The sequence below is a fragment of the Pararge aegeria genome, chromosome 25, assembly GCF_905163445.1.
Source record: "Pararge aegeria chromosome 25, ilParAegt1.1, whole genome shotgun sequence".
Taxonomy (NCBI): Eukaryota; Metazoa; Arthropoda; class Insecta; order Lepidoptera; family Nymphalidae; genus Pararge; species Pararge aegeria.
In genome coordinates this window covers 1,202,446-1,219,481 of record NC_053204.1, presented here as the reverse complement: position 1 = coordinate 1,219,481, position 17,036 = coordinate 1,202,446, and the positions used below count along the sequence as shown (strand labels likewise).

General features: G+C 34.5%; 1 protein-coding gene across 2 annotated transcripts in view; it reads left to right on the top strand.

Moving 5' to 3' along the window:
* LOC120634705 (thyroid receptor-interacting protein 11-like) overlaps positions 1-2,598 on the top strand; it is an 88,319-nt gene extending 85,721 nt beyond the window's left edge. The window contains exon 9 of one of the 2 annotated variants that reach the window (XM_039905477.1): positions 115-2,598. In XM_039905477.1, the coding sequence (XP_039761411.1) occupies positions 115-329 (215 nt within the window). In that variant the 3' untranslated portion in view covers positions 330-2,598. The remainder of the gene's footprint in view (positions 1-114) is intronic. The other variant, XM_039905478.1, reaches the window with a different exon arrangement.
* Positions 2,599-17,036: the final 14,438 nt, after the last annotated feature.

The window sequence follows — 17,036 nt, the reverse complement described above, 5'->3', positions numbered from 1 at the left end:
GTCGAGGCTCCTACCCGAAAAACAATCCTCCTAACAAAACACAATCACCAAAGAGAAAGCTACAGAAAAGAGTTATGCAAAAATATGTATAAAAACTGTTTTTTTCATTTTCAGGACCGAATCCAGTCTTTGAAGTTGGTCACAGAAGGGATCCATCGACCGGCTCAAACAACCTTCTATTCCAGAACATAGATTCTATGGAAACGTCATCCCAGATTTCAATTGAATCCGATACAAGAGTAATTCCAATAAACACTTTAGACACTGGAATCAATCAGACAAGGAACAACGAGGGCGCCATTTTGAAACACGTTTTGAAAGATATGTGATGGTAATGGATTTCTTTCCTTGACTGTCATGTTTTCAACAGTGCTTTTTTTACATCGACATTCCCTTTTGACATCAATTAGTTGGGCGGTTGTATCTATTTTGTAACATTGCATGCCAAATTACTGGCAATACACTGTACCTTAAACCAACATGTAAAACCTTATTGACGTGTATTTTGCAATAAATGATTACTATCCGATCCACAGTTACTCGTAGTAATATTCAATATAATTAAAGTTTTTTACACCAGTACGGCTAGTAGGGCAGGAAACAATTATCTCCCCGAGGAAAGGATGAAAATTTATCGTCTCCCACAGCTTTATCTTTCAGAGCACTGGCGCACAAGTGGAAATAATATCCAAATAATATATATGTGTAATAATAAACGGGGGTAAACTTCTCCTATTCCATGTTCCCGTGCTTAGACACGTTAATTGTATTCCTTGTCAGGGGATTTCATCGGGGGATATGATTATTGTGTCCTGCCCGTACATGCCCTAGAGTTGTAAAAAAATAAAACATTAATTTCTGCATTTAGAAAGGAAACAGCTGATAAAATTAAGAAATTATTCGAATGTATTTTTCTGCTGCATAAAACAACCGCAATTGATTAAATTTTGACCGCTGCCGCACCGCGCCTTTGACACTCGATATTGGATACTTCTTATACACCTTTTTTTCCCTTAATTTTTGGTTCATTATTTTTTACCAATGAAGACTATTGTAGACATTGGATAGATTAACAAGGTTAGTAATGTACGACGAAAAAAATTACACCTAATATACACTGACATATAGATATGTTGCATAACTGCCACCTATAATATAGGTACTTTTAAAACAATAATAGTTAGCTTCTAATCAAGCGCGTTCGCTAGGCTACAACACTTACCATCAAGTGTGTTATGTTATACAAGGCTTTTTTGAAAAGGGGAACATACTATGGAGTATTACGGTATTCTCGATGATGTATATCTTCTGTTCCGCAACATTCTGCTGACATTAATAGGACAGTGCAGAAGGAACTTCACAAAGTACGTGGTGTCAACCAAAACATCAGCTGTGTTTACATTTAAGGTCAAATGCGGTTACGGATGACTATGATAGCAATAAATCATTAATCATTTATCGATAGATATATTAATTATAACTTTTATACTTCCTAGATGACCTTGTATAGTTTTAAACTTGTACGAGGGCTATAATGATCCGCCAAACCGCAACAATAGGAAGTTATTCCTCCAAGCTGGTGTTAGAGTCAGGGCCGGAGGTCTAACCATTCATCTTCAGAAGATGTCCCTCATTTGTAAAAACTTCGTTAGCGCGATGTAGGATCTTGTGGCGCCATCTAGTTTGGTACCGCGGAAACCGCCACAGATAGGTTAAAATCGAACGCTTTAATATCTTTATTTAAAACTTGTATCCATTATTAATTGTACAGCGTGTAACTTCTACTCTGTATAAATACATTTATCGTTATGAACTACTGTAAAAAAAGTTCTCAATTAAGCTGTACATAAATCGATAATCGAAATTAAATAAACAATTCCAAAATTCAGCATGATAATAAATAATAAAACTAGCGAGCTAAACTCTTCTCATCTCAGAATGAGAACGCTGTAGGCCGGAATCCGCCACGCTAGTGCGGATATGTGTACTTATCACGCGCTTGAGAACGTAATAGAGAACTCTCAGGCATGCAGGTTGTCTCGCGATATTTTCCTTCAAAGCTAAACTGTATACGCACTGAACTCCCAAAAGTTAGAAGTGCCGAACCGCTTAGCCAAAAAATAGTGCTATCCTTCCACGGGATTCACGTGTGAAAAGGACAGAACTACCTCTAGAACTTTCAATTTACTTTAGAATTGCGTGCAACACAATCGTTGCCATAGTTTGCAAATGAAATAATCATTATAATTTATAAGACATGTACCTATTATTGTATAATTTTTATTGCATTTCTAGGTATTCTAATTTTATTATAACTCTAAAGTTTATATTTCAATTTGAATTGAATTATTGTATAAAAACATTGTATGCATCCACTTTAGGATTTTTGATCCCACTTCTGAAGTTATAATAGTTAAAAACACCGCTGATAAAGCAGTGTTTTTTGGCCATGCCATAAAATGTTAAAACTTGTATTATGTTTCCTAAAACTATATTTGCTTTGTATATTTGTAAATTCATTTAAGTGATTTATTATTAGTTTTTATCTAAAGCATCCGCTTGTATCATAATCTAACATGTTCAAATTATTGTAATTATTTAAATAAAATTAACCATTAAAATTGTATAATGAAATAATAAATAATTATTGATACGAGTATTAACTAAGAATGTCATAAGTGCTTTAAAATAAAGTTTTTATTTAGAAATAAATCTTCGTTTTTTTTTTTTACTTAAATAATAAAACTACTATTCTTTGTCTTATTTAAGATGATAATTTTGACAGCTCTCGCTAGGGATGAGGTATTGTATAATCGTTAATGAACCTTTTCGATTATCGATTATTCTTTTCGTAGAACTTGTAATCGATAGTTTCATGGCAATTGTCCTTTTGTATCCTGCTTCATTCTTCATGTGTTTGTTCTTTTTTTTTTTGTCTCGTTTTTTTTTGAGTCCAAATAAAGAGTATAAATAAATAAATAAATAAATAGTGTATGGTTAGATTATAATTTAAGATACATATAAACATTTTATGGTTAAATCACTCCCATCTATGAAGTTTCCATGTTACACGACCGATTTGTGTTCCGATTTGGCGGTAGTGGTTGGTGTCGAAGAGTGATCACGGGCTCATGAGACTTAAAACCTACACCACAGTTAATGTACATAAAGCACGTTTCAGACTTGCGACGTGTTGCTCTGTTAAAAGGCGATGTTTTTCTACTGACCATCAGGTTGGCGTCGGCCATGGGTCGGACCAAGCAGGTCCGTCAGTTATAACTAAAAAAGAAAATATCATAGTCAAAATTTGCAGAAGAATGACGCTTAATACTTAGATCTCAACCCAACCTAAAACTACCTGCGTTAGAACGTCAAAACAAATGATATCGTCTAAGACACCGGTAGACGTCGTCTGAGTCTCATACAAGACAGAAGTGTGTCGAAAACGCACAGACGTATTTACATCAAAATTCCTACCAGCAGAATGTCATGCACTTTAGATGTGAATCAAATAAAAGTATTTTTTATTATTTCTTGAAAACTATTCTTTAATTAAATTAGAATAATTAGCACATTCCTAAAAATGCTACTGCACAGTTATTGTTAACAGAAGTGTTAGCGGTTGCCTAACTGATACCTACGCTACGCCATAAACACGTTGTGACGTCACTAGAAGATTCATTAATATAGATTTGCTTTAATAAATTTAAAAACAACCGGCTAAGTTTGTTGTGGGCTTCTTCTTAGACCAGGACGCGTTTGGAACCCTCGTAGCTTTAGTTTTAAGTTGACGAATTTATTTATCGCCATCAACTCACTCCTATGTCACATTTTACTTGTAATGTACGCATCAAAAGTGCCATTTGACGGCTGATTGGCGCAGTGGGCAGCGGCCCTGCTTTCTGAGTCCAAGGCCGTGGGTTCGAATCCCACAACTGGAAAATGTTTGTGTGAAGAATATGAATGTTTTTCAGTGTCTGGGTGTTTATATGTATATTATAAGTATTTCGGTATATAGTCATAAAAATATTCATCAGTTATCTTAGTACCCATAACACATTTATTTATTTATTTTTAGGCAGCCATAAGGACGAATGGCGAAAGAAGTTGAAACTCAAATAATGGAAACAGTTGGTGACGGGAAATCACTAAATTGTTCCCATTTAAAACGTGCGACACCCATAATACAGTCGAGTGTAACGTACAACGTAGGTTTATACATGCGTTTACTTGTACACATGCTGCGCGACGCTAATCTGACGAAATACGTCACGAGCATGTCGAGGTTATCGGTGACACGAACCCATAAATTTGCCCTAACTAAAAAAATAAATATCCTACCTTTTACCTTATGCTTTAACCTTCTCATTCATATATAACAATTATTGCAGCAATGATGTTTTTGCTACAGAATTAAGAACGTACAGAATCCTCATTTAGCCATTTTGCAAGCTGTGCATTATGACCAAAAACAGTGAAGAAGTCACGAGCATGTCTATCTTCACACCCGCGGTATGTTGCTAGCTCACAAACTTCTTCCATTTTCCTAATTTTATGGTAAACTTTCAGAACATTAGAGGTAAAATAATCACTCTTAATTGCTAAAAGAATTATTATATACCGCCTGTCCGAGAAGCACTACTAAAGTGGAGTTGTTTGTTATGCTTCAATATTAGTCGAGTTTTGCGTTTAAATGTTTTTGAATACAATTAACATTTCAAGGCGGTCTGCTGTCGCGTGGCGGCCACACGAATGTTAACTGAAACCTAAGAATATCTGGAAGGAATTCCTAAACTTATTTCCGTAGTTGGCACATGACAAATGTGTAGATCATAGATATTAAGATCTCTTATCTGTAAAGGTTTCTGTGTCGCTTCATGTTATCAAATATCATACTATACCTATAGCTACCTAATACTACATATAAATGCGGTTTTATTTTAATGGATTCAAGTGATCGAATCAAACAAACACAAGCTACGCTTATTTTGGGGCTAGATGGCGATGTGTGTGTTGTCTTAGTATATTTATTTATTTATCACTTCATATTATCAAACATTATCCTCTACCTATAGCTATCTAAGTACTACATATAAATGCGGTTTTATTTTTATGGATCCAAGTGATTGGAGCCAGATGGAAAGTGGATTTTCAGATCTAGATGGAGAAGGTTGCTTGGAATAGTTAGTTATTTCTTGTTCTTCTTACTTAGTTCCTATCGTTCTACAATGTAGCAGTATGTTTTTCCCACAGCTGGTTTTATTCTTGTAATTAACACCTAAGGTAATCGTTGTAGATAGGCACCGAGGACAAACCTCTGCGGTTTTTCGGTGCTTTTATACTAACCATTTTAATGTAATTGTTTTATTTGATAAATAAATAAAAAAGGTTGGTTGTCTGTAAAGTCGGCTTACTGACGATAGTTGAACGTGACAACGTCGTAAGAAAATACTGATGGAATGGTTGCATTTTTACCTTGGCCAACGAATTAGTTTGGCCATCCAAAGGGGCAATGCTGCCAGCATCTTAGGAACTGTGCCTCGCTGCGGTGGTTTCGCGGACGTTTTAGATTTTATTTAGTTTTAAATAGTTTATTTTAGGTTATATTTATAAAACAGTTATTTTAAAGAGCAACTATGAGTAAATACGACATATTCTTATTAAAATTAAAAATATTTAAACTATGAAATCTTTTACGTTTTAATCCTATGCTATAACTATTCGTAACCATGCAAAATTCAAAAAATTCAAAATTCAATATTCATTTATTTCAAGTAGACCTAATAGAAGCACTTTTAAAACGTCAAGTCTGTCTGTGTGTAGTTACTCTACACGCGGTTTTCGGTCTGTTAGAAGGCAGATTCTACCGAGAAGAAGCCGGCAAGAAACTCAGCAGTTGCTCTTTTCCAACATTAACAATTTACATTTTACCATTCATTTTTCTATCTTGTGAGAGGTGAAAGTGGAGCTGAATGCTTCCAAGCAACTGGCATTGAGAAATTCATCAATTGTATAGTAACCTCGCTGTAATAAATGTGTTTTAACGTAACTTAAGCACTGGTGGGTCCAAAATTACCTTAGGAATCATACTCGTTTTATAAAAGCGTATACTCAATCCCACAAATAACGTCTGTACCTTTCGCAGACGATATGCAGATGTCACTAATTTATGACCATTTCTTGTAAGTCGACTGTTTATATCCACTTTTATGCAATATTGAAAGATTAGGTTAGAACGGACCTCTAAATGTATAAATGTTTTGGGTTAAAAATATACCGTTCCAAAGACTAATAAATCACTTTTTATAACCTATAATAATTAGGCCTTAATCTGGGTCATAGACCCAGATTTAGGCCTAATTATTTGAGGCCATACATTAAACTAAATATGTATAGTAATTTCCTTGTGATAGCTAAAACACCAGACAGCATCCATAATTGCCAATTCGGCGCAAAAATCGAACGCACTTCGCCGTAATTAAAAAAAGGGCAAATTTATTCCACCCCCTTCATTAACTTATCCAACCCCCCACCACCACCCTCTTTCTTCGTACAACGGTCAGTAGTCTACAGGCCTTCTCGCAAACCGTGTCGCCTTAGTAACTAAGTGCAAAACAAAAATAAACAAATTATTCACTTAATAAAAAAAACCCCGAAAATTTCGTCTAAAGTAATGAACCTTTTTAACTAAAACAAAAGTGCAAAAGTTTAAAAAAAAAGTGTTTGTAATGGCTGAAAAATAAACAAAAACTACCCTTTACGATACTAAATACATAATTTGAATCTTAAATGAAGATTTTGAGTTACCTAAATCAATTTAAAACAAAAAAAAAAAATACTGAAAACTTTTAACATGTCGGAAGAAACGGTTCAGTATAACCTGAAAATTAGTTGTGACGTTTACGCGTTTGACGTTTTGAATTAAAAATGGCCTCCGTTATTTGTTTTCGCGCCAAAAAATCAATCATGGTCGCGAATCTGCCGGTGGTCTTCTACATTTTCAAAATCAAATTGAAATGACATCGGCGCAAAGGTAATAGTGAAGTCGGCGAAATGTGAAACTGAATAGTGAAATTTACTGTGTTTGTTAAAAAACTGTGTGTTTATGTGTTGTTTATATATTTGCAGTGCATTTTGTCCTTAAAGGTTGGTGTTATTGAGTTATTTAATCTTATGACTAACCGCACCGTATATAGTGCTACTAGTTGTTGCTTGCGGCTTTTTAACTATAATCAAGAAATGGGCGTCCACTGCTGGTTAAAGGTCTTTTGAAGCAAGTTTTAAATACCACGGTTTTGTGCCGTTTGAGTCCAGTAGCTTTAGATTTGTATGCCATAGAATTAAAAATATACAGAACCCTCATTCAACCATTATTGCGTGCAGAACATTGTGTCCAAAAACAGTGTACCGTTTACACTGTTTTTTGCACCAAGCAAGTAGTTGCTAGCTCACAAACTGCTTTCTCTTTTTCTCATCTTCCCCATTTTATGGTAAATGTTTAGACCATTAGAGCTGTCAACTTCTAAATGGAGTGAATTGACTAACCACCTGAGAAACACTACTAAAGTGGAGTGGTTTTGATGCTTCAATAATATATTAATAGACCTATGATATTTTCTGACCCCAGAACTACCACAAGTCAATCTATTGTTCTCTTGAACAAGTCGATCTCTTCTGTGACAAACAAACCAAAATCCCACGGTAACCGTTCATTATTCCGGAATGAAAGTAACCTATTTGCTATTCCAAACTATCATCTATTGTTGTGCTAAACTTCATCCAGATCCTTTCAGCTTTTCGAAAGAACATTGAACAGTTCGAACTTAGGATATTGCACCCCGATTGAAATCAAAGAAGACCAGTAGACCAGCCTAGTGGTCAGTACTCCAGCGTAACTTTCTGGGATCCGAGTACGAACCCCATCACTTATATGTTCGTTTTAAGCAATTAAATATCACTTGCTTTAACGGTCAAGGAAAACGTGACAAAACCTGAATACTTGAGAGTACTCTACAATGTTCTCAAAAGAGTGTGGAGTCCACCAATCCGCACTTGGCCAGCGTGGTGGACTGCGGCCTTAACCCTTCTCATTGTGGGAGGAGATACGTGCCTTGTAGCGGGCTGGTAATGTGTTGCAAGTCCAATTACCTGTGACTAAATCCGTCTATACAGATTGAATGAAATTTCTGGGGTCAGCCAATGTTGCGTAAATGAAAAGGGTGTTTCCCAGGATGGGATAAATAAAAACAAATCAAACCTCCTGACTCTCCCTGACGCATTAGTTAGCTTCGTGGGCTTATATAAATAGAGATTCAGGATTCGATCCCTGGCAGGGGCTATAAGGGTTTTTTTATACTTATTTAATTTAAAATTCTCTGATCTGGTGTGGAGGGAGGCTTCCGTCATAGTACACGCCCTACCAACAAACAACCAACAACAACGTTCCGGTACGATGCCGCGTAGAAGCGATTGGGAATGCCATACCCCAAACATGTTATATTTTTTTTTTCTTGCAGTCTGTAATACAGTATTACAGACTGCAAAAAAAAAAAAAATATCAGTTTATATGACGCTTTGTCAATGCTATGTGCACTTGTCATTGACGTGTATATCAGTCCATGTGTTCGTGTGTGTGCTATGTTTAAAAACATGTAATATGCATGTTTTTAGTGCTCTTAAATAAATAAATAAATAAGACAAAAAACAGTATTTAACAATTCTCGGTCCAACTCAAGAATCGAAGTGAAAACTTTAAAGTGATAAGATTATTCACTTATACAACGTATAAAAAAAGAACGAATTAATATTTAAGGATGCATAAGTATATTTCACAAGGAATCCCTGTAAAAATATTAAATCAAAAGAAGCATGTTTATTTTTCCATACGAACATATTTAAATAACTAAGTTTTTATTTATGACAACCCTAATGAAGATATAAGAACGACACGCGCGTAGCACCTACACTATACGACCCGTACCTAATGAAGTGGCAGAAGTCACATGACTTGAATTTTGCATGTGATGTAAGGGCTGTATCTGCTTTTTCAGTAAAAACTATGGCACTGGTTTACTCAAAAATTATCAGCTTTTCGGTTTCACAAATATGTCTCAGATACAGTACATAATTTACCTCTTAAGCCTGTAAAGTATTATTTCAGTTTTCATTTACACATTGTACTATAAATGAAATCTCTGATAATATTGTGAGAAACTCACTTAGAAAAAACTAAAGTTTCCAATATTTTCATGGAAGTTTTGATTCATTCATGACCTATGAATCACGATGACTCAATAGGACTGCAAGACCAATGAACTTGACACATAAAGGACATAAAAGAGGTAGCAAGTTAGTTTCCGGTGACAACTTAGGTATCTAACTATGCCATCCATACTAATATTATAAATGTGAAAGTTTGGATACATTGATGTTTGTTACTCGCAAAACAATTGGCTTCGTCAAAAATTTAAGCGAATAGGTCTTCTTACAGTAGCTTAACATATGCTCTCGCGGAATTTTTTTTGAACTTTTAATCGGGAACAACTTCGTCGTCCATGATTTTATCGAAACTTTAACCGTTTACGCAGCGTACGCAGCGGAAGCTCTCAAAAGGGAAAAAAACCCGATTTTGAAACATTCATCATTGGTGCGTATGGTTCTATTGGTCTTAGCGTAATTATATATAGCCTTTCTCGATAAATATGCTATCCAACACTTTAATAATTTATCAAATCGGACCAGTAGTTCCTGAGATCATCGGGTTCAAGTAAACAAACAAACAAACTCTTCGGCTTTATGTATTAACTTAAGATAATATAGTCTTGTAGAGACAAAAATACTCTTTATACATAAAAAGCTGATATGTACAATCGACTAGAAACCGACATGAATTATTAGTGATATCTGCATATCGTCTGCGTAAGTTGCAGTACTCATTTGTGGGGTTGAGTATACGCTTTTACAACATTCCTAAGGAAATTCATGACCTACCAATACATACATTTAAAAAATGTGGGAAAACACACCTAATACAGCGAGGTTACTATACATTTGATGAATTCTTTAATTACAAGGTAGATTAGAAGCAGCCAGCCTCGCGTTAATCTCTGGCAAGGTAGAAAAATGATTGTAAATGTTGATGTTGGAGAAGAGCAACTTCTGAGTTACCTGTTACTTGCCGGCTCTTCTAAGTAGAATCTGCTTTCTAAATCGGTGGTAGAGTCTGTGCTTTTATTAGGCCTACTTGAAATAAATGAATTTTGTGTTATGAATTTTGAAAAAATAAACAAACAACTAAACAAAAACATTTTCGCATTTATAATCTTAGTAAGGATACTTACAAGACGTTTTAGTCAAACAGTAGATTAAGTATGATATACAAATGAATTGCACTCTACAATATTACACCATTAATCATGGTGCATGATACCATGGTTTTCATCGACCGTTCAACTTGATGGCGTATTAATTGATTTTGATATCTTATCTAAGTGATGGTGAAAAGCCGATAGCGGCGCATCCATTATCTAACGACGCCAAAAGACTTTATAACATATATAAAGTGTCTATTAATCGTAGGCAGTAGTGAATATCTTTTAAAATAGATATATCCGTTGAGCGTGGCATGTTCAAAATTTAAAATATCTCTAGTTATTACTTATTTTAGTGTTACGCACTTTGATGATGTAGTAAGAAATGCCAAGCAAGTGTAAAATGCGTATAACCTTTATGACCACACTACATATCGTTGAAAAATATACTCTACTAGCAGTTGTCCACGTCTTCGTCCGCGATTATTACGGATTGTTAAAAGTCGCTTTGAAACCGTTGGATTTCTCGCGATAAAAGGTGGCATCTACCCTTTTACCTCTACTCTGTGCCAAAAAGTTGCTGAGTTGCTTAGTTCGTGAAGAAAACTAACAAACACTCGCGTTTATAATTATATTTAACTTTATTGATTATATTAAACTACTGCACTAATTGTAAGAGCAAATGCTTCAGGTACCGCGTTGCTATTTTATTAAGGCAGGCGTTTATTTTTAGTTTAGTTTTAAAAATTTGTTTTTTTAATGGAAGGTACCAAAACCTACATAGAAAAGGCAAATAAAAGAAACAAAGTAATCAATGGCTTCAGTTTCTGAAACAAATGCGCACATACACCTATGTATAGGCGAAACCACCAAACGTTTATTGGCTTTTAACTGTTAAAAGTACAGTCTAGCAACTTTAGTTAACTATGTCACGAATAACTTTAGTTAACTTTGATTAGAGTACCTGCCAAAACGGAATCCAAACTAATTATACTCGTAAATAGTTGGAACCAAACTTGTCTACAACTCAATATAAGAAACATTTCCACCACCAGTTCCTCAACGGCTGATCAAATCGGCAACTCAAACAGCAATCAAGGCTCAAAGTGACAAATTTCAACTGGAAAACCTTTTCTAAAAATAAATTATCGATGAACAAAGTCTTAAGAGAATTTTATTAGCAACTTAAATTAAATGTAGTTTGTTTAAAATATAACAGTAAGGCAGTTGGAACGCATTCTGCGATCTGTGAGCTTTTTAGGCGTGCGCTACAAAAATCTTGATCTATTCTATAAAATAGTCCTAAAAAATCGTGACCGCATGTATCTATTTTTATGTGAAAACCAATATAGCCAAAATAGTAAACCGTTAAACATTTTAAACTAGATACCTATATTTAGAATGTGCATTTTATAGTATTAAGTACTTTCTACGAATATTATTGCTTCTGGTATTTAAAGATGATAAACTTTGTACTTTACAGTAAGTAATCAGGAGAAATAGTTAGAAAGCTATGGACGATTATCTATAGCTAAAACGTGTAAGTAACTTAGAGGACATGGGTGCTCACAAAAAATTTTAAATTGTATAAATAGAGATTCAGGCGAACAGGAGTGTTTGAATACCCCCTCCTTAAGGTTTAAGTTAACGAGCGTAGTTATCACCTCACAGTAATGAAAACATATAATATATATCTGAATGTGTCAACAGTGCTTGTGATAGGCCTACATGAATAAAGAAAAAAATCGCACTGTTGATTCGAAAATGATCAATGATCAAAAAGCCGATCCGCTACTTTACCAACGATTAGCGACGCAGTAACTGGGGCTTACTGCCATGGCCTCGCCTTGGTAGTGAGGGGAAATTAGAAATAATATATTAATATAGGTATAGCCACCAACATAGCTGTGTCGCTTCCAATGAATAGACGCTAATGGCGGCCGAACATGAAACTGGAAAAATCTAGCTCTCAACTTGTTTGACCGACTTCAAATACGATTAATTGGTGGTACAATATGTAGCGAGCTATGTAACAATAAGCTTTACTAATAAAGGAAAGCTTTTTCGGAATCGGTCGTATTATAACGGAGGCTTAGTTGGCAAAGAACTGAGGCTGCGATTACTGGAGTGTCATTGGTTCACATCCTGCCAGTTTTTATGCATTTTACAATTACTTGAAGTTATACTTTCTTTTTTTTTCAAATATTTCTTTATTCAAATAGGCACATAGATCGCACTTTTGATGCGTACATTACAAGTAAAATATGACATAGAAGTGAGTTGATGGCACTAACTAAATTCGTCAACTTAAAACTAAAGCTACGAGGGTTCCAAACGCTTCCAACTTCTTTTGGCGCCGTAGGGAAGAATGATGAGTGTAAATTTTAACGCACACCGTCACAGAAAACCGACACACTGAAGTTAGCTATAAGATTTGACAGTGTACACTTTCAATTGTCAAAGTCTGGGGGCTCATTCCAGTGATTTCATTGATTCAATTGTACAAAAATCACAAATTTTAAAGTTGAGTGAAACTTGGTTGTCCGATAATAAGTATAATTTAATTAAGTTTATGTAGAAATATTTTATTTGTGATATTTAAATAACCTTTATTTAACTAGATAATGCGTTATAATAAAACTTTAAATGTGCTATTATATACCTTTTTTCTGCTGCTAGTGTAGTTTTTCTACAAACGTAGAATAAAGGCGAAACTTTCAAAACTTTTATAGTTTTGAAATTTTTTTTTCTTGTAACGCAAAGAAGTATAACTTCTAACGTCTTCTAACTAATGTACACACACGTTTTTGTATTTACAAAATAAACAAAACTGGTACTATAGCGAATGAAAGTTTGTGTCAAAGTCCTATATTTTTAGATATATTATGTCGAGGTTCTTAAACATTCTACCCCTGAGTTAAACAGGGGTTAAAATTATAGATAAGTATTAAATTTTTCTAGTCATATCCATATTTTTACAGTCCATTTTTTTTCTAATATTTTTATGTACATAAATTCATTCACCTATCCCTTAATGACTCTTTTGTAATCAAACCTGGTAGATCCTTCCCTAAGGCTTTTTTTTTTCTTCTTTTTGATTAAGACATACTTACAACTAATACATCTCATAATTCTATCATAGTGTCCATATGACATTCGTATAATTACAATTTTTATTATTTTAAATATATTTATGTGTAATAAATTAATATACCTACTAAGATGCTTTAAGATTTGCATGACGTAGACTGCGATTAAGCATGTATAACATTTTGAAAATTTTTTAAGCAAATAAATGAATTTGAATTCGAAAAAGACCGCGCCGTGCCAGTGAGGTCGTCGAAGTAATCTGTAATCCTTGTTTCTATTTGTAACGCTCTGAATACTGGATGTCTCAAGAAATTACGAAAACACACATTGTATTCAAGCGATGTTAATGATTACCACGTAATATTATTTTGGGTAACTTTTACGGTCAAGTGCGCTGTGCTAGTGCTAAATACATTTCATTTTTCATATCTTTCTTTAACGCCAGATTGTAAATAGGTGTACAAGGTGTAGTATAGTCAATTTGTATTTTGCAATTTAATATTAGCCACACAATGGCATGCAATGGTTTACATTAAATTCTTGTCAAATTTATTACATGTTATAGTCTAGGAATAAACATAATCATAATATAATTAATTCAATTTTAATTTCATTATAGCCAAAATATATACGTCATTATTGAATTTCAATTCAAAAAATTCTTTCATGTCCTAAAAATTTTACACATTAAGCCATTTAAATAATTGTTTAATTGCTAATGATTTCATAGAATTAGGTATTTTATTATATACTTTAATACACATCATAACACATTTTTTAATCAAAATACATTAAACCTGTGTTAGTACTTTTTTTTATTCGACTATAGATTAACCCGTGACTGCAATCTCTACTGCTGATGATGATGCAGTCCAACCGGCTAATCTACGCGACATTGAACGCTAAATCTACGCGACATTGAACACTAAATCGCTTAACAGCACGTCTTTGTCGATAGGGTAGTAACGGCCGCCTCCAACCAGACCAGACCAGTCAATCAGAAATTCGCTGAAATAAAACAAACTTGTTGAAGTTATACTTCTTTTGGCGCGTTAGGGAAAAATGATGATAGTAAATTTTTACGATGCGCGCGCACACCGTCACAGAAAACCGACACACTGAAGTTAGCTATAAGGTTTTGACAGTGTACACTTTGAATTGTCAAAGTATGCGGGCACATTCCGGTGATTTAATTGATTCAATTGTACAAACAAAAATCTCAAATTTTAATTATGAAAATTGGTTTACTGATAATGAGATAACTAGATAATGCGTTATAATAAATCTTTCATTGTATTAAATACCTTTTTGTTTTGTTAGAAAAGTTTTTTCTACAAACGCAGAATAAGGCGAAAGATAGAATTTTTGAAAAGATTTTTATCCTGTTACGCCAAAGAAGTACAACGTCTATCGCGTGTACGATAAGTAGCCCATTTGTGCCCCCCCTGAAACAAATATTTAGCTTCAAATTTGTTTTAACGCTCATTCAGAGAAAAAGTTTAAGTATACTCACTTTAAATAGTTGCCTTGGATCATTGTCATTTGTGACACGGTGTTTTATTTAACTTTTAGTTTGTAGATAAAAACTTGATGTTACCATAAAAGGATTTTTTTTATTTGGTGGCGTATCTTTTGTCAATTGGCAATGAAGTAGCAATGGCGCAGTTATTTAGCGTAATGGGATAATGGCAGCTATTATTTCATTGATTGGAGTGCTCTTCACAGTTACGAACACTATAAACGTAACTTTAACTGAAGCTTTTTAACTCACAGTACTTATAAATAATGGATAGAAGCGGGCGTTTTTTGCGGAAATCCATTCCTTATTATGAAAATTAAGCTTAATTTGCTATAAGTCCACGAAAAGCAGGAGAATCTGTTTGGTGTAATTTATAATTTCTTCAATCGTTATACTCCACACCAAACAATACATTGCCGAAGATCTGTTTCGGTGGAGTATAAGGATTGAAAAAATTATAAAATACACCACACAGATTCTTCTGCTTTTCAAATTAAGCTTAATTTCAACGAACGATCCAAACGACGAACCAAAATAAACGCGAACGACGAAAATAGTTTTTAGCCCGAACAAGATTTGAACGCAGGACCCTACATAATAACCACAAACGCAAGAGGTTTTTAAATGACGTCCTAAAGATGCCTATAAAAAATAGCCTTAATGGAGTTTGGGCTAAAGACTCGTGTAAATCAAGCCCGCTTTAGCAGCACAAGGTCGATAGGCGTCCTTGCAGACCGCGGAATGGTCCCTGCCCCGAGCCAAGGCTGGCCAATTGGTCAGTGCTACCTCCTAAGCACATAACAATTTATACATTAGAAAGCATAGAAACTAAATTAATATAAATATATACTACGACAATACACACTTCGCCATCTAGTCCTAAAGTAAGCGTTGTTTTAAACACCCAGACTCTGAAAAATATTTATGTTCATTACACAAACATTTTCCAGTCGTGGGAATCGAACCCACGACCTCAGAAAGAAGGGTCTCTGCCCAATCAAACTGCGGCCATTTAAAAAAAAATACAAAATACAACTATATTCCGGGGGAGATAAAATTTCAACCAAAAGACAAGATACTAATACCTATAAATTTAAAATATAAAAAACCACAAAATAATAAAAATATATTTATAGTTATCTAGTGTTCTAATTTATATATATTTATAGTTCTGAAATTTATCATAGTGTACATTGTTCTACTAGTCAAACCCTTACATTTGATACCCATATTGAGGGAGTTGTGAAAAAATATGTTATCTGCCATTTTGTGGCGCGGCTTTTTTTATTTCTTTTTTAAAGGCAGACGGAAAGGCCAGCGCTTGACGACAATCATGCCCGTTAGAAAGCAATGATGAGGTTGGAGCACGCTTGCCTAGAAAACCTATTCACTCTAGCCTTGAAGGTACTCAAATTATACGTGGCAGGAAACACAGTTGCCGGGAGGGCGTTCCACGTCCTAGCGGTACGTATCAGAAACGTGGATAAAAAACGTTTCGTGCGTGTCGATGGAATATCAACCACATAAGGATGCCACCTTTCACGGTGTCTCGCTGTTCTGTGGTTCGCACTTGGTCAACGTGAACCCTTCCCATTCAAAATCAAAATTCATTTATTTCAAGTAGGCCTAACAGAAGCTTTTGAAACGTCAAGTTTGTTTGTAGTGACTACGCCACCGGTTCGGAAGGCAGATTCTACCGAGAAGAAGCCGGCAAGAAACTCAGCAGTTGCTCTTTCCAACATTAACAATTTACATTTTACATTTTAAAATTCATTTTTCTATCTTGTGAGAGATGAAAGCGGAGCCGGATGCTTCCAACCTTGTCATTAAGAAATTCATCAATTGTATAGTAACCTCGCTGTAATAAATGTGTTTTAACACATTCTTTAAACTTATGCATTGGTAGGTCCAAAATTACCTTAGGAATCATATTATAAAAGCGTATACTCAGTCCCACAAATGAGTTCGACTGTTTATATCCACTTTTTGTTTATAAAGACTAATATGTTGTCTTACAAATACTATATTGTTATAAATATATTGTGAGGCTACCGTAAGTATATTTATTTCGTTAAATTTTTCACGGAGCGATTCAAAATCAAAATTCATTTATTTCA